Source organism: Gambusia affinis, linkage group LG14 (assembly GCF_019740435.1).
Source record: "Gambusia affinis linkage group LG14, SWU_Gaff_1.0, whole genome shotgun sequence".
In the NCBI taxonomy this organism is placed as follows: domain Eukaryota; kingdom Metazoa; phylum Chordata; class Actinopteri; order Cyprinodontiformes; family Poeciliidae; genus Gambusia; species Gambusia affinis.
In genome coordinates this window covers 23,577,573-23,600,430 of record NC_057881.1, presented here as the reverse complement: position 1 = coordinate 23,600,430, position 22,858 = coordinate 23,577,573, and the positions used below count along the sequence as shown (strand labels likewise).

General features: G+C 38.2%; 1 protein-coding gene across 1 annotated transcript in view; it reads left to right on the top strand.

Annotated features, from left to right (window-relative positions):
• The first annotated feature begins 831 nt into the window (after positions 1-831).
• Positions 832-22,858, top strand: part of LOC122844096 — a 22,632-nt gene continuing 605 nt past the window's right edge. The window contains exons 1-19 of the mRNA XM_044139289.1: positions 832-868; positions 6,919-7,158; positions 7,290-7,524; positions 7,602-7,655; positions 7,760-8,023; positions 8,119-8,155; positions 9,672-9,732; positions 11,083-11,313; positions 11,446-11,680; positions 11,758-11,811; positions 11,916-12,179; positions 12,275-12,311; positions 15,689-15,766; positions 17,112-17,189; positions 18,789-18,843; positions 20,356-20,533; positions 21,956-22,225; positions 22,324-22,360; positions 22,624-22,690. Of these exons, the coding sequence (XP_043995224.1) occupies positions 860-868; positions 6,919-7,158; positions 7,290-7,524; positions 7,602-7,655; positions 7,760-8,023; positions 8,119-8,155; positions 9,672-9,732; positions 11,083-11,313; positions 11,446-11,680; positions 11,758-11,811; positions 11,916-12,179; positions 12,275-12,311; positions 15,689-15,766; positions 17,112-17,189; positions 18,789-18,843; positions 20,356-20,533; positions 21,956-22,225; positions 22,324-22,360; positions 22,624-22,690 (2,484 nt within the window). The 5' untranslated portion in view covers positions 832-859. The remainder of the gene's footprint in view (positions 869-6,918; positions 7,159-7,289; positions 7,525-7,601; positions 7,656-7,759; positions 8,024-8,118; positions 8,156-9,671; positions 9,733-11,082; positions 11,314-11,445; positions 11,681-11,757; positions 11,812-11,915; positions 12,180-12,274; positions 12,312-15,688; positions 15,767-17,111; positions 17,190-18,788; positions 18,844-20,355; positions 20,534-21,955; positions 22,226-22,323; positions 22,361-22,623; positions 22,691-22,858) is intronic.

Here is a 22,858-nt window from a genome sequence, read left to right as displayed (position 1 = left end):
GATGGATGGGAGTGTGATCTGTACGAAAGAGGCACTGTGGTCAACTTATTCACTTAATTTATGTTTACACATTTTTCAGACTCCTATAGTGACTTCTTCTTCTCCAAAACAATAATTAACTCTTATTCTGTGTTGTTGGAGACTTTTATGGTAACAGCGCTCTGCAGCTCAGCTGCAGCCTGTCTGTCCTGCAGCATTAGCCACTATTAGCTTCCTCACCACTGCAGCCGTTCTGATACAGTCACCAAACCTTCACCAAAGAGTCAGAGCAGACTCAGTTCACTCTCTGTGTCCACATTGCAAATAAATCATTTGTAAAGCTGAGTAACGCTATCAATCAATGCTCGCCAGTCGCCATGGCAACCCTTGCTACTATAAATTCTGACTTTATATCACGCAGGTGGGGGAACAGAGGTGGGGAGGAAGGAGGTGCTGTGTTTTTTTTAGCTGAACAGGGGCTGTGACGAAGTTGTACAAAGTTGTACCGCTAAATATTGAACTGTGGAAGAAAGCCAGTAGTGAGACATAATGTCGAACTAAAATTGCGCAAACATGTTGAAATTAAATCTAAATTGAGATTACATCATCAAAACTATCTCAAGCTAGGCTTCAACCCTCTCAAGATGTGATTAGGGACGTCTTCCCCCGTGGCCTGTACACTGGTGATGGAGGTCAGAGAAAGGACAGCAGTCTGGGCGAATGCAGGTGAAGAAGGGGTGGAGGTGGGTTGAGCACAGCTGGAAAGTGAATGATGTCATGGATGAGGGTCTTTATAAGTGGGAACTTGAATGGTGATTGGACGTGACGGGCCATGGTCCGGTGCCGAGGTTGGTGGTGGTGAGTGTGACGCGGCGATTGGATGATGCAGGTGAGGCTGAAGAGTCTTCCAGTTTGAATTTGCGCCAAGGATTTATTTTATCTAAATTATACAAGAGTGGGGACTTCCGGTTATGGCGTCTGACTGAGCAGCTGCAGGGCTCTGAGCTCCGACCAATATACTCTACATTTAGATATCTAGACCACTGCTAATATATTTTTTGTTCGAGCAAACTCTCTGGGATTCAATTCAACCTGCCAAGATGCCGAGTAAACACAAATTAAAAACGAAAACTACCAGCAAAGAGGGATCCGAAGGCGAGGCTAGCAGCGAAGTGGAAACCGAGCACATGGAGGAAGCTAACGCTAGCTCCCAGACTTCTGAAGCTAACCTCCTGGAAGCAATTCAAGCCTTGAAAACTCACTTTACCACGCAACTACGGGAAATTATAACTTCGAATCAAGAAATTAAAGACACAATTGGAGTATTCCTCGAGAGGCTTACCTCTGCAGAATCCCGCATTAGCAACCTGGAGGACGGCGTCGCCTCGTTAACAGGCAAAGAAACATCCATACAAAAGAAAATCCAGGATCTCGCTTTGAAGGTGGACGAGCTTGAAAACAGAAGCCGGAGATCCAACCTGAGACTCGTGGGTTTACCCGAGAAGACAGAACAAGGGGACATCGCTGCTTTTCTGCAAACCTGGCTGATAGAGGTCCTGGGACAGGACGCGTTTCCATCCCCCCCCATTATCGAGCAGGCCCACAGGCTGCAGGGCCAGAGTGCTCCAGGCGGCCCGCCACGCGTGATCATCATGAAATTCTTAAACTATCAAGACAAGATGAGGGTGATGACTGCAGCCCGTCTGAAAGGAAAGGTGATGTACAACGGCCGCCATGTGATGTTCTTCCCTGACCTATCCGCGGATGTGGTGAAACAACGGAAACAATACGACCAGGTGAAACAACAACTCCGTAATCTGAATATAAACTTTGGGCTGATATTCCCAGCAAAGATGAGGATTTTTCACCGCGGTAATCGCTTCCTCTTCCACACGCCAACGGAGGTGGAGGAATTTATACAGAAAGCAAGACAACAAACTGACGGGTAACCACGCTTACACGATAGATGGCGTCAGCAAGGTTTAATAAGGATCAATATTTCATTTGATCGGTGATCCTGGACAATACACATTTCGACTAAATCACCCCCTCATAGCGGTGGGGAATAATTCTTGGATACTATGGTCGGGGTTCGCAGTTTAATGTTGTGGTGCGAGTTGTTTAAGCAGACGTTTTTTCTGCTCCTGTTTTTATAGGATCAGTAGCATAGCCAAGTCACAGGAGAGGGAGATTCCCACTGGTGGGAAATCTCAGGAAAGTCTTTTGTGTTTATAAATGTTCAATGTTTTCAAGGTGCAATGTTCAACAGGTTGTAAAGTGCAAGTTCCTACAGTTGAGACAAAAAACAGAAAGAGATGATATATTGACATTAAACAAATGAGTACTGAGTCCGTTGTTGATGTGATCTCCTGGAATGTAAGAGGCCTTAGGAAATTGATTAAACTCAAAAAAGTAATGAATAGACTTAAACAATACCATCCAAAAGTGGTTTTTATCCAAGAAACACACTTGCTTACAAACGAAGTTGCACGACTAAGAAGAAGATGGCCTGGTCAAATATTTTCTAGCTCATTTTCTCCTCACTCTAGGGGCGTGGCAATTCTTATTCATAAATCTTTACCTGTTTGTATAAAAAAGACTATCATAGACCCTGCTGGGAGATTCATAATAATCCAAGCCTCACTGATGAACCAAAACTTGATTTTGGTTAACCTGTATGGTCCTAATATAGATGACCCTGATTTCTACAATAATTTGTTTCTCTCTATTACAGCTTTTCACGGTGATGTGATCTTTGGTGGTGATTTTAATTGTACTTTAGATCCGAATCTCGACCGATCATCAGGTTTAGATTTATCCCACCCTAAAAGTAGACGGGTTATTCAACATTTTATGTCTGAACTAAACTTAAGAGATATCTGGAGAGTACAGAATCCAAAAAAGAAAGAATTTTCTTGCCACTCAACCACCCATAATAGCTATAGCCGTATAGATTACTTCCTAATTTCAAACTCCTTGGTTACCAGAACCAAGAGTTGTGTCTACAAAAGCATATTGATCTCCGACCACTCACTATGCATGCTTAAATTTTCACCCATAACTGCGTTTAATCGTAATCCTATTTGGCGATTAAAACCCCACTGGTTGCAAATGCCCAAATTTCTGAAATTTATTGAGATAAATATTGATGATTACTTCAGCCTTAATAAATCTGAGACTACAGCATCTATTAGATGGGAAGCCTTTAAGGCTTTTATACGGGGTCAGATGATAAGCTACACAAAAAATAAAACTAATAAAACTGTCATGGAAATGCTAAAACTTGAAGAACAAATAAAAGAGACTGAGCTTGAGTTAAATCTAAAGGGCTCTAAAGAAAAGCAACAAGAACTGCTAATACTGAGAGCAAAATATGACAAACTATCCACTAACAAAGCTTCATCAGAGATATTCAGATTGAAACAATCCTACTATGATCAGGGAGAGAAGGCAGGAAAACTTCTAGCGTGGCGCATTAAGGCTTTGCAGAATGAGAGGGCAATAAATGAAATTATATCTGAAAATGAAAATACTACTGATCCTCAAAAAATTAATGATCTCTTTAAAGATTATTACTCAAAATTATATACGTCTAAAGGGCACATACCACAAGCATCACTTGACTCCTTTCTTAATTCTGTAAACATCCCCACACTTAGTGAAACAGCTAAATCGGATCTGGATATGCCAATATCTATAGGTGAACTCTCAAATGCAATAGACAAACTAAAATCAGGAAAATCACCTGGTCCAGATGGGATTCCTTTGGACCTATATAAAATATTTAAAAACAAATTACTGCAACCCCTCTATAATATGCTGTTGGAAAGTTATACCATTAAAGAATTACCTCCTTCCCTACGTAATGCAATCATAACAGTCCTACCTAAACCGGGGAAATCTCCCACTAGATGCGAATCCTTCCGACCAATCTCACTTATAAATTCTGATGCCAAAATAATATCTAAAGTTCTAGCAATCAGGCTTGAGAAATTTTTACCATCCCTTTCTGACCCTGATCAGAACGGATTTATAAAAGGGCGGCAAGCGCACTAACGGCATCCGTCGTGTGCTGAATATAATTCATGCTAAATATGAACACCCTGATACAGCTTTGCTTTCACTTGATGCAGAAAAAGCATTCGATAGAGTGGAACATAATTATCTCTACAAAGTTCTCTCTCAATTTGGTTTTGGTAGTTATTTCATAAACTGGATTAAAATACTTTATAATAAACCCTCTGCCTCAGTTATAACTAATAACATTGTATCTAAATCATTTAATCTCGGTAGAGGCACACGTCAAGGTTGTCCCCTCTCGCCCCTCCTCTTTGTGCTGGGAATTGAGCCATTGGCTATTGCCATAAGGAATAATCAAAACATACATGGCATCCGGATAAAAAATATTGAATCTAAAATTGGATTATTTGCCGATGATATTATTTTAATGTTGTCCAATCTAAATTGCTCAATCCCCCAACTTCTCGAAACTATCAACGAGTTTAGTTATATTTCCGGTTATAAACTTAACGAATCTAAATCCGCCATCCTATTTTTAAAACAGGCTGAAAGAAATAATCCTCCAATTCATACAACATTTCAGGTGGCAAAAGAGAGCCTTACTTACTTAGGCATAAAGATTACTCCAAACATAGATGATCTGGTTCGGGCAAATTACTCGCCGGTGGTTAATTCAATAATGGAATCGCTTGATAGATGGTCTACCTTGCCTATATCTATGATTGGCCGTATAAATATTCTCAAAATGAACGTTCTCCCTAAATTCTTATATCTTTTCCAGGCTATCCCCCTTAATCCTCCTGATGGTTTTTTTACAAAAATTCAAACAATCCTAAATAACTTCATTTGGAACAACAGACGAGCCCGATTACGGTTATCCTTACTATATCTTCCATATGACAGAGGTGGGCTGGGTGTGCCAAATTTTAAGTGGTATTATTGGGCTGCTCAGCTCTTTAGTGCATCCTGCTGGTTTTCAGCAACTGATCTGTCGTGGGTAAAAATAGAAAATATAAATGCCACTCCTTTATCCCTAAATTCATATCTATACTCAAGGAAATGCAAAGAGTTATTAAAAAATACTTCCAACCCATTTGTTAAAAATACTATCCGAGTATGGTTTGACGTACATAAATTCAAAAATGAAATACCAACATTATCCCAATTCTCCCCGATCTGGGGCAATATGTCATTTGAACCAGGTAGGAAAGACATGGGCTTTAAAACATGGTTTGCTAAAGGTTTATGCAAAATCTCAGATTTATTTGATAAAGGGATTATGATGAGGTTTGAAGATTTGAAACAAAAATTTGACATTCCAACTAAACATTTTTTTAAGTTTTTGCAAATCAGAAGTTTTGTCATGGGTACTCAAAAATCTCTAACATTGCCTACTCTTACTTCTATAGAAGAATTGGCGACAAATGACCATTTGAAGAAGGGCCTAATATCCCGCTTTTATAACATCATCAAAGACAGCTCCCAGACATCCTCAGAGCACAAACGACTGGCTTGGTGTGAAGACTTGAAATGTAACATATCAGTAGAAGAATGGCAGAGGGCCTGTCTGAAAGCACAGACACAATCTATTAATACTCAATTTAAATTAATCCAATACAAGTGGTTGATGAGAACATATGTTACTCCAATATTACTAAATAAATTTAATTCCAACATCCTGGATACATGTGCTAAATGTGGAGATAAAGGCAGTTTGATTCACTGCCTTTGGGAATGTCCTGAGATTCAGAAATTTTGGAAGGAGGTTTTGGATAAAATTTCACTTATCATTGGTATTGATCTCAATCTCTGTCCTAGGTTGTGTGTCTTAGGAATTTTTCCTGCTCAAACTCAAATAAGCAAGGTCGATCAAAAGTCCATAATTTATTGTTTGGTGCAGGCTAAATATAGTATAGCCAGGTCCTGGAAATCTGTAACCAGACCCCAGCTAAAAACTTGGATGTCTACATTATCAAGCTCTCTTGCCTTGGAGAAACTCACCTTTATGATTAAGGGTAAATACTATGTGTTCCAAAAGATATGGGAAAAGTTTTTGCTATTCTTGGAAAATTTAAATACTCATAATGAGGATTGACTGAATGTACTCTGGCTAATTTTGATTATGTTTATTATTCTTATAATGACTGTAAATCTGTTATCTTCATGTTAATTCCAAAAGTATGAAACTTAAACACTGACGTCGGGATGCCTAGAACCAGGGAGGACGTTGCCTTCACCTCATTCCTAGCCTGTGGACTGTGATTAAATCTCTTGGACTAAGTCTCTACATACTCCCCTGAGATATCAATCTTAAAATATTTTGTCTCACTGTAATCAACTAATGCTGGTCACCTTGAATGTTTAAATTGTTAATGTGTTTTCTTTTCTTTTAGTTTTGTTAAGTGTTTTGTACACTTGTGAATTATTTGTCTGTATGTCTCTTTGAATTGTAAAAGACAATAAACAGATTTTGAAAAAAAAAAAAAAAAAAAAAATTATACAAGAGTTAATCAACAAAATGAATTCACTTCACATTTTAGTCAATTGACTTCGTAAGCTGGGCTGCACAGTGGTGCAGTTGGTAGAGCTGCTACCTTGCAGCAAGAAGGTCCTGGGTTTGATTCCCGGCCCAGGTTCTTTCTGCATGGAGTTTGCATGTTCTCCCTGTGCATGGTGGGTTCTCTCCGGGTTCTCTGGCTTCCTCCCACAGTCCAAAAACATGACTGTCAGGTTAATTGGTCTCTCTAAATTCTCCCTGTGTGTGAATGGTTGTGTGTCCTGTATGTCTTTGTGTTGCCCTGCGACAGACTGGTGACCTGTCCAGGATGACCACACCTCTCGCCCGGAAAGTTAGCTGGAGAGGAATGAATATATATATATATATACATATATATATTTCCCTTTATCTGTGTTTTAAAGGAAATAAAGCTATGGTTGAAGGACCATCTGGATGATCTGGACAGCAAAGAGTTTAAGTGCTTTAAATGGTATCTTCACACTCCAGATGAGTCTAAGGATGGTTTCAAACCTATCAAGAAGAGCCGTCTGGAACTTGCAGACAGATTGGACACAGTAGATCTGATGTTTCAGATGTACACCACAATCACCAAGGAGGTGGCAGAGACGATTTTCAAGAAGATCATTCCATATGAAGGACATGTAATTACATTTATCTTTAATCCCTACACACAGGAAGCTCCTTAATTTCTCTCATCAGAGGGAGAATGAGTTCAGAGAAGATTTTCTTGACTGGTATGATAATAATAATGAATCGTTTTTTTACATGGCAGGCATTTAAATTTTGGATTCTGAATATTTTGGAAAACCTGGACAATAAGGAGCTGAAGTTATTCCAGTGGTACCTTTGCAAAGAAGATGAGTCCAAGGATGGCTTCAAACCCATCAAAAGATCTGAGCTTGATGGTGCAGACATAATGGGCACAGTAGATGTCATGGTTAAGACGTACCACCAAAACATCAGGAAGGTCACGAAGGAGATCCTGGAGAAGATTGAAAACAATAAAGGTCTGTTTGATGGAGAGAAAAACCTGAAATATTTGAAGAATAATTTCCTGCTAAACATTTATTCTGATTCCCAACAGACAAAGTTCCACCTGAAATTGAGGAGCAGATTAATTCATCTACTCCAAGTGAAGGTACGACTAGCATGTACATGTTTTAATGGCTTCCATAATCTGACCTTTATGGCTTCATAAAGTTTCCATCAAGGAACTGCAGTGATTTGTATTTCTGCCAACAGAGAACGAGCTCAACACGATGCTTAGTAACTTTGAGAGTAAGGTATCTATAGAAACCTTGACACAACTTATAGAGGATCTCATGAGTGAAAACATCTTGACGTCATCGGATAAGGATGAAATCTTTAAAAACCACACCAGAGTAAACATGGCCACCTGCTTAGTTGACATAGTGAAGGAAAATGGAAACTCCCAAAAGCTGATTGATCATCTTCAAACCAAATATCCACAACTGTTGTCTGATGTAGAGTCAACTTCTAACCCAGGTCAGTCCACAACTTTCTAATGACAGCTGTTTCTCTTTTCTTTACTACTGTGGCTAAAGCTAAACACTATTTCATGATGTTTTAACTTTCTCCAGGTCAAAAGTCTGATGAACATCGCTCCTCTAGTGAAAAGTAAGTTCAACAAGTTCTTCTAAAATCCATATTCAGATCAAATTTCTTCAGCTGGCCTCCCAACATTCTTATCCAATTATTAATATGAACTAATGTCAGCTTGTTTTGGAGTTTAGTGAATTAAATTCTCTAAACTCCACAAAGCTTGCTGATCAATGATTCAGCACAAAACTTTGTTTATATCATATTTATCCAGCAGATCCCAGGATCTCAATGAAGTACCACAGGGCTGCTGGGTAATTTTTCGCAACTATATATTTGCTTTCACATGGGATAACACTCCACTTTTATGCTGATGATACTAATACTTTTCATTTTAAAGGCGCAGTATTATGTGAAATCAACTTTTATGAGCTTTACATCATGTTGTAATGTTATTCCCTCATTGGAGATGTGTTGCAGGATTTAACGTGGTTCATTTTTCCAGCAAGCAAGTGTTTATAGAGCTAAGTTAGTCTCAGAAAGATTCATAAATGAGGCTTGTATACAATAAAGCCCACAAGAATACAAGATTTGCAAGTGTACCTCATAATTAACAAATGTACTCAAAACAATGCATAAATATGAACCTCAACACTCACAAATGTATAAAGAAATTGTCAAATTTACACATTTCAAATTGTCCACAACTTCACAGGTAAAACTGATGGTTGTTATCGTTGGCGACAGCTTTTTGTCCTCCAGCATGGAGGCATTTCAATAACAATGGTTAATATATTAGAAAAGCCTCAATCACAATGTGTAATTAAAGCACTTACAAAATATTTAAGAGACACAAAGACAGCTGAGAGAATTTAATATATTTAATTATCTATTTAATTAAATTCATGGCATGACATCATACTCACAAGATCCCAACCCCAGCTTCTTGCTGGAGGGCAAAAAGCTGCTCTCCTGAGACTAATTTAACTCGATAAGTGTTTTCCATTGTCAAAATTCAGTGTGTTTTTTGTTAGTCGTGAACCAGGAAAAGCAATGGTGAAATATTGTATTAAAAATCGCATTAAATCTTCAGGTTTGAACTATGCTCCAGAGCGAGGCTGATCTGTTCTCTTGCACTGATAGCAAGTCAGAACAAGTCAGGACAAAGCCTTGTGATTTTATCCAGACTCTGTGTGGAAACAGAACAAACTAGTGTGAAAAAAGTGTTGGTACTGGTTGATCACTGGACCCAGTTTAGCTCAACATCGTCCTCTGATGAAGTGTTTTAATTAGTCTGTGTTGGAGGATCAGTCATCCGGAGCCATCACCATTTCTGATTGCATATTTCCAAGTATAAAATGTTAAAGCTTTAGAAACAGACTGAAGATACAGTTTAGGAATCTGTATTAAAATCCAACCAGATGATAAATCGTCTCAGCTTGAAATGAATTGAACAAAGACATGTTCTCAGCTGGTCTTTCTAGAGTTGAAACATGATTTCAACTCTAGAAAGTGATATAAGCTAATCTTCTGTAATTGATATTTCTACAAAAATGAACCTTCACTAAAGTTAGGATCATCTTTTGACCCAAAGCTGCTCCAAGGACAAGGAAAAGGAAATCTTACGGAAGATCTGGCCTGATGGAAACGATGCTGTAAGTCACCATCCATCATCTTCAAGCTGTATGTTATTGAGTGCAGTTTGTAAAATAACACAATAAAAACATTTAATAGCAATATTTTGGTCTATTTAACTTGTCATAAAAGAATAAAAAGGATGTTAATTTTTCAAAGTTGTATTTTCACCATATTTTTGTTCCAAATGAAATATTTATTTTACAAGCAATATTTAGTTAACAGAGTGCATATTTAGTTTAAAATTAAATATTTAGTTTCAAAGTAAACATTTATGGGGTGCAGTGATGGTGCAGGGGCAAAGCACAACCCATGTATCGAGGCCTTAGTCCTCGTGCCAGTGGTCACAGGTTCGAGTCCCGGCCTGGCGACATTTGCCATATGTTTTCCCCCTCTCTCATAACCCTCTTTCCTGTCAAAACTACTTTCAAATAAAGGCCACTGGAGCCAACAAAAAACCTTTTAAAAAAGTAAACGTTTATTTTGCAAAACAAGTTTATTTTACAAACTGAAAATTTTATTTCAGAGCTAAATACTTATTTTTAAAATTAACAGTAAATTTCCAAACTAATAATTTCATTTTCAAACTAAATATTTAAATTGGACGTAAATATTTAGCTTGCTAACTTAATCTATTCATAATAGTGATGGGTCGGTTATGAACGTTTTGGCTCTATGATACCTCTCTCTGCAGTGATACCTTGTCAGATTTTCCTACCATAGTGCGATTAGAATATCTTTGTCTCTGTTACCTTCCAAAAACCGCTACTGCAATGTTTACACCCTGAAGACCATAGCAGTTAGTGTTAATGTTAAATATAATAAACAGAAGTTAATCTTTATGTGACAGGACTGAAGTTGCAGGTTTAGCATCTGAAAGAAAATTAGATGAATAATAAAAACTTTTCTAAAACCACCAGAACATTGTACCCATCTAAAAGAGCTATGTGTGTAACTGCTCTAAAATCCTTAATGACAGTAGTGTACATGTTTAATATGTACATCTAGTACATATAGATGCACCAAATTATTATATTCCAGTATTCTACCCTGATAAAATAAAGAGGTTGAATTTACTAAAACCCTTTCATCAGAATATCCTACCTGGTAAATATGTGGGTAAGACTTTTTGTTGCACCAAATCCCTTCATTTGGATATTCCACCTTTATAAAATATAGAAGTAGGTAGCAGGGATGCGCCGATTAGGTTTTTTGTCTGTAAGAAGATATTTTGTACACTGCCGTAAGATAACATCAGACATAGTCAGACAAAAAACCTGAATCTGTGACCCATCAATACTAGAGTCCTAACATCTGTGAGCTGCCTTGTTGATGACATTTGTCTATCTTCCCTTATCTGTTTTATAAAGGAATTGTTGAAGGACCGTCTGGATGATCTGGACAGCAAAGAGTTTAAGTACTTCAAATGGTATCTTTGCACTTCAGATGAGTCTAAGGATGGTTTCAAACCTATCAAGAAGAGCCGTCTGGAAGATGCAAAGAGACTGGATACAGTAGATCTGATGTTTCAGATGTACACCACAATCACCAAGGAGGTGGCAGACAAGATTTTCAAGAAGATCATTCCATATGAAGGACATGTAATTACATTTACCTTTATTCCCTACACACAGGAAGCTCCTTAACTTCTCTCATCAGAGGGAGAATGAGTTCAGAGAAGATTTTCTTGACTGGTATGATACTAATAATTAATCTTTTTTTTTGCATGGCAGGAATTTAAAACTTGGCTTCTGGATATTTTGGAAGACCTGAACAATAAGCAGCTGACGTCATTCCAGTGGTACCTTCGCAATTTACATGAGTCCAAGGATGGGTTCAAACCCATCAAAAGATTCAAGCTGGTTGGTGCAGACAGACTAGACACAGTAGATGTTATGGTTAAGACGTACCACCCAAAAACCAGGGAGGTCACGAAGAAGATCCTGAAGAAGATTGAAATCAATATAGGTCTGTCTGATGGAGAGAAAAACCTGAAACATTTGAAGAATAATTTCCTGCTAAACATTTATTTTGATTCCCAACAGATGAAGTTCCACCTGAAATTGAGGAGCAGATTAATTCATCTACTCCAAGTGAAGGTACGACTAGCATGTACATGTTTTAATGGCTTCCATAATCTGACCTTTATGGCTTCACAAAGTTTCCATCAAGGAACTGCAGTGATTTGTATTTCTGCCTACAGAGAAAGAGCTCAACACGATGCTTAGTAACTTTGAGAGTAAGGTATCTATAGAAACCTTGACACAACTCATAAAGGATCTCATGAGGGAAAAGATCTTGACGTCATCGGATAAGGATGAAATCTTTAAAAACCGCACCAGATTGAACATGGTCACCTGCTTAGTTGACATAGTGAAGGAAAATGGAAACTCCCAAAAGCTGATTGATCATCTTCAAACCAAACATCCACAACTGTTGTCTGATGTAGAGTCACCTTCTAACCCAGGTCAGTCCACAACTTTCTAATGACAGCTGTTTCTCTTTTCTTTACTACTATGGCTAAAGCTAAACACCATTTCATGATGTTTTAACTTTCTCCAGGTCAAGAGTCTGATGAACATTGCTCCTCTAGTAAAATGTAAGTTCAACAAGTTCTTCTTAAATCAAGATTTAGATTACCTGTTCTCAGCTGACCATCTAATATTATTACCCAGTCATTCATATACTATGTTACCAAAAGTATTTGCTCACGTGACTTGACTCACATTTGAGTTTAAGTGACATCCCATTCCTAATCCATAGGGTTCAATATGATGTTAGTCTGTCCTTTGCAGCTAGAACAGCTTCAACTCTTCTGGGAAGGCTGTTCACCAGGTGTAGGAGTGTTGATGGGGTTTTCTGACCATTCTTCCAGAAGCACATTTGTGAGGTCAAATTCTGACATTGGACGAGAAGACCTGGCTCTCAGTCTCTCTCTATCCATCCATCCATTTTCTGAACACCCTTCGTCCCTAATGAGGTCGAGAGGGTTGCTGGTGCCTATCTCCAGCTGCGTCCCGGGCGAGAGGCGGGGTTCACCCTGGACAGGTCGCCAGTCTGTCGCAGGGAGTCTCTCTCTAATTCATCTCAATTGTGTTCTGACGGGTTAAATGCAGGCCAGTCAAGTTCATCCACACCAGACTCTGCCATCTTTGTCTTTATGGACCTTCCTTTGTTCTATGGTCCTCTGTCATGATGGAAGAGGAAGGGGCCTGCTACAAGTTGGGAACATGGAATTGTCCAAAATGTCTTGGTATGCGGAAACATTCAGATTTTCTTTCACTGGAACTAAGTGGCCAAGCCCAGCGTCTGAAAAACAACCTCACACCATAATACTATCACAGTTCCATGCTGGAATTCACTGAGCTCCTCAGAGCTAGCCATCCATCCATTTTCTATACACCCTTAGTCCCTAATGGGGTCGGGAGGGTTGCTGGTGCCTATCCTCAGCTAGCGTTCCGGGCAAGAGGCGGGGTCACCCTGGACAGGTCACCAGTCTGTTGCAGGGCAACACAGAGACATACAAGACAAACAACCATTCACACACACACACACACACACCTAGGGAGAATTTAGAGACCAATTAACCTGACAGTTATGTTTTTGGACTGTGGGAGGAAGCCGGAGAACCCGGAGAGAACCCACCATGCACAGGGAGAACATGCAAACTCCATGCAGAAAGACCCCGGGCCGGGAATCGAACCCAGGACCTCCTTGCTGCAAGGCAACAGCTCTACCGACTGTGCCACCGTGCAGGCGCTCAGAGCTAGTCATCCTTTCACAAATGTTTGTAAAAACAGTCTGCATGCTTATGTGCTTAATTTTATACACCTGTGGCCATGAAAGTGATTGGAACATCTCACGCCGATAATTTGGGCGAGCAAATACTTTGGCAATATAGTGTATGAACTAAAGCCCAATTGGTTTGGAGTTTAAGGAATTCTATTTCAAGTATAAGGAGCAGAGATGAATCAAAGGAACAGCACCAGGCTGGTTTAGATTGTATTTCCCTGCCAGATTCCAGGAGTTCCAAGCACCAGGATTACTTGTAGAGAACCACAGTGGTCTGTGCTTGAGCAATTTTTTTCTTGATTATACATTCGTTTCCATGTGAGATAAATTTTCACTGTTGTGCCTATGATACCAATCCTTTTTTTAAATCCAAAAATCCTGATCAATTCAACCAGTTAGGTCGATATCCATTACTACTTGAGGAGGACCTTTGAAATAGAAACTGCTTTTTCAGTCACTTGATCTGGATGGCGTTAAATCAGCCTCTGAAACACATTTCAAAGTTGCAGGAAACTGGCACTCAAGGTCAGTATTTGGAGACCTTGAGGAGACCTTGGTTCCTTTCTGACCAGCAACTCTGAAACAGAACCTGTGCAGGAGTTCATACGATCCATGTTCTAGAAAGCAGTGCTTTCTCATTGTCAAAACTCAATGTGTTTTGTGTTAGACCTTAACCAGGCAGAGCAAAGGTGAAAATGTTTCTCCAAAATGGAACTGAACATTCAAGTTTGAACCATTCTCCAGAACAAGCTTGATCTTTTCTCTAGCCCTGCTAACAGGGCCAGGATTAAACCAGATGATTTTATGCCAGACGAGGTGTTCTGAGTATCAGTGCTACCTTGTCAGATTTTCCTACTGTAGCATGGATAGATAGTTAAGTCTATCAGTTAGTGCTACTGGTCCAAAACTGCTACCGTCATGTTTACAAACAGAAAACTATAGCAGGTTGTGTTAATGTTAAATATATTGGACAACATTATTTGAGTGACGGGACTGAAGTGGAAGCTTAGGAGTTATGGTTAGCTTAGCTTTGGAACAATTTATATCTATGACGAAGCCACAAGAATATCACTTCATTTATCTGAATATTCTACCTGTTTAAAATGAAAAGCTGTAGATGTATGCACTAATCCTTTCATTAGAATATCCTACCTTTTAAAAATACAACGTTGTTTGTAAGAATTAAACAGTATTAGACAAGGGGAAACACGTCTTTATTGGAATTAAATTCACCACAGACAACAGATTACTGCAATTCTTTTTTGTGCATTAATACGTTGTTTGTCTGTTACCAGCAGCAGCCACAATGTGTCCACCGAACTGCGCAGGTCACTGTGTTCCTGAAATGATAAGATATGATTCATGTTTACTAATATTACACCACTATCACAGCTTCAATCCTTCATAGTATTGCTACTAACATCTATTTAGCAAAGTTTAATAATAAAAAAAGAGTGTAACTGAACTAAAATATTTAGGGTCAAAATTAATCCCCAAACAATGACTTGTTTACGGTAGTAGCAACTTTGCAGACAGCAAACTAAAGCCATTTATAAATATATTTACAAGCTGCCTGTCATGTAAACCAAAACCATGAAGTGATACAGGAGCTTAATGAAAGTCAGGTATAAAATAAATTAAATAAAGCTTACTATAATCTTCGATTAAATAAAACACATGAAACCATACTTCCACAGGTAGGACGTATTTACAAGAAATCTGCTGAGTAAGCAGTATGTGACGTAGCATTGATGTGTGCATGCACATTACCACAAGGTAGGACGGATTTCCGGATAGCACAGACAAACAGAACAACTGTATGGAAGCAGAATAAACTGGTGTGAAGAAAATGTTGGCACTGGTTTGTCTCTGGTCCCAGTTTAGCTACACATCACCCTCTGATGACGTGTTTTAGTTAGTCTGTGTTGGAGGGTCATGTGGTGACTGTGGAGCAATCACAATTTCTGCCTGGATACCAACAAGTGTATCCAGGCTTGTCAGACATGCTTGGATCAAGAGTAGTTTTGGAATCTGTGGAAAAATTCAACCAATACATCTTTTCATGCTGACTCATTTACAAGATGTTAAACTTGTTACCCTCTCCTCAATGTTGCGATGGCCCTCACTTATTTCCTTTTAGAACTACACCATTTTTTTCATGTGTTCTTATCATATTCTTTCCAGAGAGAAACACTCTGCAGTCCCTGAAGCAAGCAAACGCTCCTCTAAGAACTTCTGTCCTGATTGGTGTTGGGATTTTTCGTAAGTTTTCTCCAAACCCGCAAGCCAGTCTGTATCATGGTGACTTCTTTTATTACTGAGTAAATCTCTCAATTTCCCAAATGAATTTAATGTAAGCAGCTTGGTTTTTTTTCAACTAGTGCTCCTGTAACCACTGGTTATGTGGTGCCTTTCAATATTGGTGGTTCCCCTGCTCTGTGATCTTTATGGAGAACCACAGGATTTTTGGGGAGCGTCATCACCTCTGACACACTTTCTTAACTAATTTTTAATTTAACTTTTCAAAAATGCTTTAACTGAACTCAACACAAAAATACTTTTCACACGAGAGAGAAAAGAAAAGAACTAAAAGCTCATGCATGCTTCCGTGACCTTTGTTAATTTTTTATCTGGAAATAGTTCTGTCCATTTCCATTGCTTTATCAAAACTCAGCAGTTTGTTTTCTTTTTTTGTCCTAAAGGAATGTCTGATTCGGGACACAGAGCAATAGTCACCTTACTGATTAAATCTTTAAGAATTAGCAGACGTGACTGACAGAAGCTAACTAGCTAGTTTCTCTATATTTTCTGAGTATTTGTTGTATGCTTGTGTGCTGACAAAACATACAGAACATTTTTCCCTATTCATAAAACTCACCGGCCACGAAACTTGTGCTAAGCTTTGAGTTGTTTTCTTTTATCTTTGGGAGAACATGACTATGTTTCAGAAAGTTTTTTTTTTTCTATGGCTGAACTGGTTCATTCTGTCTGTATGAAGAGAAGAGCTGAGCCTCGAGTAACCAGGCAACAGTGTATACAGGAGCTGCTGTGGCCAAAACACTACAGAATCTACTGAACAACACCCATGAGTTGTTTTTCTCTTTTACGCATCATCAGATAGTGAATCTCCAGATTAGGACCTGGAACAACACTCAAGGAATCTGGTCCCATATAGCTCTTTGTTGTGTGGCCCTCCACCATAAACAAATATCATTGGATGAATAACGCAGTTGTCCAAGCCACTTTCAGAGTACAATTTATGATTTAAATATAAACAGGCACTAATTGCATCTCCCATAATGTTGGAGATTGAACCTCCAACATGAATTTAGTCTGTTTCAAATAAACAAATAAATAAATATGTAAATACTGCAAAGCATAAATGTGCAGAAAGTTTTAGAAACAGATGTTTCCAGAAAGAATTTAGGAATCTGCAGTGAAATCCAACCAGATCATACTGACTCACAATCTTCTAAACTGGTCACCTTCTCCTCCTTGTTGGGATGACCATCATTTAGTTCCTTCAAAACATGTCAGTTTTAAACTACATAATCTTTTTCATATGTTTTTGTCATGTTTTGTTTGTTTGTTTTGGGATTTTTTTCAGAACAAAAAAACCAGCAGAACCTGGAGAGATGCCTTGTATGGACTGCTCACCATGCTTTAAAAACTGTTTGGATTTTCTGTAAGTTCTCTCCAAACCAGTCTTAATCATGGCAGCGGTTTTGTTTGTAACAGAGTGTCATTATTTTTTCTATTTTCTCAACTGAATTGAACATAGGCAGTTTGTTTATTTCAATTAGTGCTCCTTCGACCCACCTGTTCTATGGTGCGCCAAGCCGTGAGCAAATGTGCAACATTGATTTTGAATAACTTTTGTTTTTTAGACCCAATTTTGTCCCACCTGTCCTTTCGGGGTTCAGTCCTTTTAAAACACATGGACACTGTTCTGTTAGGCCCAGAATCCGAGGTTGGCGTGAGGGGTCCGGTGCTACAACTTGCAGTGGAAAATCATCATTTTGGATGAAACAGATCCGGAAGAGCAGGTTGATCCCACAAGGCAGTGTTGCCAGTACTGTTGTTGTTTTGGTACAGAAAACGCTGAGCCAAAAAACAAAACTCTTAGTGGTCAGTGTACATTCCAACCCTTGCCTTTGGTCAAGAAACATGAATCAGGATCAAAACACTGAGATGCTGTATATGCAAACGTCCGAAATGAACTTCCTTCATAGGAATGAACTCAGACATCGATATTCAGAGAGGAATTGAAAAATCTCCTGGTTTTCTGGTTCTTCTGATCTGTTGGCTCTTTTTGTGTAACCAGGTTATTGTGTTCATGATTTCTGCCCAGGTCCTTCTAGAAAGTGAAATCTGGATCTCAGTGGGGTTTTACTTGGTTAAATAAAGGAAATAATAATAAAAACCAGACCTTGCTGGAAGGTCTGTAGAACCTTTCTGACCTGGAAACACCTTAGTATCCTCCTGAATGAGATGATGAATGTCGCTAGGGAGGGGGGAGTTTGGGGTTGCCTCCTGGACATGTTGCCCCCAACAACCCATTACCTGCCAAGCATAAGACAACTAATGGATGTGAGAATGTAAATATTCATCTGAAAGCATTTCCTGTTTGGTTGTCTCATAATTTACTCATCGACCTGAAGACGTTATGACACATCAACATAGACCAGAACCTGGACCTCAGAGAGAAAATGACACTAGGGGGTCATCTTTTGAAGAGTAAGATGGGATTATTTTATACACAACATCTCCTGTCACCATGGAAAAACGAATCCATCTGTGTCCGTTCAGAGTCTGCAGGCTCCTCTGTCTGGCAGAAACTTTTACTGTTTTGTTTTTATGTCTATTCTCACAACTTATAAAGGTGTAATGACTCAGCTGAAGCTGATGTTACAACTGTGTGGTTGGTCAGTTTATTAAGAGGACAGAGAATGATTCTTCTGCACTCTGAATTCAGCATGACTAAAGCGACATTTCATGATTTCAGGAGTTTTAATGTACTCCTGGAGTTAACTCTAAATATTCTGGTTCTTCCAGTCAGACCTTTGATGTTTGTAATGAAGTATTCAGATGGGTTCATGGAAGCTGTGGTAAAATCTAACCAGACATTAAATCTTTTCTGAATGATTCAATAAAAATGTTTTAAACTGGTCTACCTAAAGGCTGGAACATGATTTCAGCATATATGATATCAGCTCATCTTTGGTAGCAGATAACATTTCCTTTAAAATGATCCTTCACCAAAGTTAGTATTATCTTTTCACAGAAGAGCCATCGAGGAAAGGAGGGAATTCAGGTCCCAGACTGCAGACAGTGATAATGTAAGTCACCATTCATCATCTTGTTGCTACAGGGTTCAGTTTCAAAAGTTACACAGTAAAACATTTACAGCAATAATTTGGTTATTTAGCTGTCATAAGAGAAAAAAAGGGTGTTAATTTTTTACACCATGTTAGTCATACATTTATGATTGTCATAACTCCAAGCTCCTGAATATTTAATTTGAAAGCCAAATAAGTGTACAAAGGAAATGCACAGCTCAAAATACAATATTTAGTTCAACTATATTTTTTATTTTGCAAAAATTAATGTGCATTTTTTCACATTGTTCATTTTTCAAATTAATTAATTGCGTATGTTTCCAACATTGGCTGTGCCTATGAGTTGTAAATGTCGAGTGGGAAAAAAAAGAAAAAGAATCAATGATAAAATAATTCCTTCAGCAAAGACTGAAGCAATTTAGTCTGACCAGTTAAAGGAGTTTAAAGAGGTCCACAAGATCAAGCTTCTTTTTTTTCATATCCCATTTCCGCTTTCCTGCAAATGGATTTGCATCCATCCATCCATCCATTTTCTGTTCACCCTTGTCCCTAATGGGGTCGGGAGGGTTGCTGGTGTCTATCCTCAGCTAACGTTCTGGGTGAGAGGTGGGGTCACCCTGGACAGGTCACCAGTCTGTCGCAGGGCAACACAGAGACATACAGGATACACAACCATTCACACACACACTCACACCTAGGGAGAATTTGGAGAGACCAATTTACCTGACAGTCATGTTTTTGGACTGTGGGAGGAACAAATGGATTTGCATATAAACTAAATATTTATCTACCAATCTACCGGTAAATATTTAACCCTCCCCTTAGAGCAATGCTCAGGCAGAGCGCAACATATGTCACGATCAGACAGCTGGGGAGGGAGTGTGTTCCGACAGACAATTTCTGAAATCACACAAAAAAGACCTTGTAATACTTGAGTTTGACGCAACCCTGACAGACTGCACAGGGTAAAAAGCTCGAGGGATCGAATAAACCCCATCTGTCCAAGCTAAATATTTAGTTTGGGAAACAAATATTTTTTTTAGGAAATGAAATGCTTAATTTGTAAAAGAAATGCGTAGAAAAATAAATGTTTGGTGTTTAAATGTTTAAACTACATTTAGCTTGTGAGTTACAAGCTAAATATTTATTAATGCCCCTGTAACAAGGTCATTAATAAATGTATGAATAACACAGTAAAAATATGACTGAAAAATGCACAATCATTTTTTGGGCTAAATAAACATACATATTAATCTACATTTTTGACTTTTTTACATTTTTTACGTGTAACTTTATAAACAGCACCCCTTGGTTATGGGCAGGTTCTTTGAAAAAACAATTCCTCACTCGTGTTTAAGGGTACATTATGTACTCTTCTTTAAAATAACATCAGACTTAGTTCTGGTTGGAATCCTGACGCTGTGATCCTTAATCCACCAACTCTGGAGTCACAAAAACCACTAACTGGCTTGTTGATGACATTTGTCTAATTCCAGTTCTCTGTTTTTAAAGAACAAGCAACGGCAGAAGCATCCGGAAGAACTGGACCCGGGACAGAAGGGCTACCTTCACACTGCAGAAGGTAGCTCCATACTCACCAAAAACGACACGCTGCAGGGAGCAGACGGACGGGACACAGCACACCCGATGACTGAACCATACCCAACAAACACCTGGGCGGTCAATAAAGGTTTGTTAGAAAAAATTTGAAACATCAGAAGAAGTTTCTGCAAAGCATGTCTACTTAAGTTTATTTTTAAGTTTAACCAACTCAAATTATGTCTATCCAACTCAATTTACCAGGTTTATCCAACTCAATATATTATGATCACCAACTCATTATTCGTCCAGTTCATCCTACTCAGTTGTTTTTAATTGAATTCATTTAGTGAGTTTAAAATGGCAAATTTAAGTCAGTCTTAATCAAATCATTTAGTTTACTTCAAATAAAGAAGGAAACTAATAACCAATGTCTTTTTACAAGGGTTTGTTGACTCAGACAGCCTTTATTTGAGAGTAGTTAGAGAGGAAATTGGGTGATGACAGAAAGAGAAGATCAAGATCATCAGAACTTATGACGACCTCGTCGAGGACCAAGGTCTCCTTATGTGCGGTGTGCTTTATCTCTGCGCCACCACAAAACCACGATTGGTACAGGATCTGTTCAGGATCAAGTTTGCGTCATGACACTTTCAAATACACTTTTGAGAGTGCACTCAAAGAAGTGAACTCTAAAAATAACTTAAACAATTCAGTTCAACAGCACATTTGTATCCTACGCCCGATGTCATAACACAAGCTTCACCACAGATCGTTTAGTGACTGTGGTGCTATGATGGTGCAACCATTGCAAGTTGAATTCCAGGCTAATGACCTGTACTACATATTCTCCCCGTCTTATTTACTAAGATAAACTGATATAATAAATTAAGTTGGATGAGCTATTTTCTTTATTAAGTGTACAGGATCTTTAAAAAACTAAAATAACATGTTAAAACATACATTTAATTATTTAAATTGAAGTTTTATTGTAATTGTATTGTGAGTTTGAGTTGACTTTCTGTCATAGAGATTTGAATTTATTAGAGAAAAATAAATAATTTGAGTAAGAGTGACTAATCTTGTCATGTTAAACACACTTAATGAATTAAGTTATAAAAATTTAGTAAGTTGAGTTGGATAAACTTAATGAATAGAGTTGGTCAGACATAGGATATGAAACTGGCATTGAAGTCTATTGTTTCAAGTAAAGTCACAGTAAAAAGTTATTTTAAATAACTTTTTACTGTGTAAGTTAAAAGTTAATAAATAAGTTAATTTATTTAATTAAATTAACTTATTTAAATAATTTAATTAAGTGAATTTATTTAAGTTAGTTAGATTTGCTTCTCTTAAATTAATTGAACAAAAAAAGTAAGTTGTTATCAATGAACCAAATGAATTAAGTGAGATTAATGTAAATGAATTACAGACACAAACACTTTTTAGTGTGTAGCAGATTACTCCATCATCTACAAATGAAGGTACAGCTAGATTCCAAAATCCGACCTTTACTGCATCACAAAGTTTCCATCAAGGAACTGCAGTGATTTTTTTGTGTTCCTGCCTACAGAGAACGAGCTCAACATGATGCTTCTGGATTTTGTGAGGAAGGTAGCAAAAGAAACCTTGAAACAACTCATAGAGAATCTCAAGAGGGCAAACATCTTGAAGTCATCTGATGAGGAGGCAATCTTTCAAAACCACACCAGAGTAAACATGGCCACCTGTTTAGTTAACATTGTAATGGAAAAGGAAACCAATGCCTACAAGGATATGATTCATCATCTTCAAACCATCGATCCACAACTGTGGTCTGAACTACAGTCATCTTCTATTGCGGGTCAGTTCACAAGGTTTCTATTGGCCACTGTTTTTAAAAAAAAATTAATCCTATAGTTAAAGTTGAACACTTTCTGCTGTTGTTTTCCCATTTTCTAGGTCAAGAATCTGGTGAACATCTCTTTGACAATAAAATGTAAGTTCTACAAGTTTTTCTACATCAAATGTCTAAATTAAATCAAGATAGGAATGATAGAAAGTTGGCCACTCCGAGGTAAAGATGAAAGAAATACCTTCCAGTCCAGGGGAGCACATCTGACTCTGTGGGTGGACAATGTCCCCCAATGCCCCCCAATGCCCACTCATGCCACCAGGCCTGGATGTTCGCTATCTTCTGTAATAGATATTTCCATAAAAAATTTACCTTCAGCAAATTTAATATTATCTTATGACTCATAGACCCTTGAAGGACATGAAGAATATCTGGCAGCAGAAATCTCCTGGAGACAGCGATGATGCTGATGCTGTAAGTCCACATCTTTGTCTATGAACTTAATGCCACTAGGTAGCCTAAGTTTTGACTGACTCCTATAAGTTTAGTAGCTATGCTCAGGTTATTTGAGAATAGATTTTCTTCACTTGTTCTTTACAATGTGTTTTATACATTGCTTTAAAAAAAACATCAGACATAGTC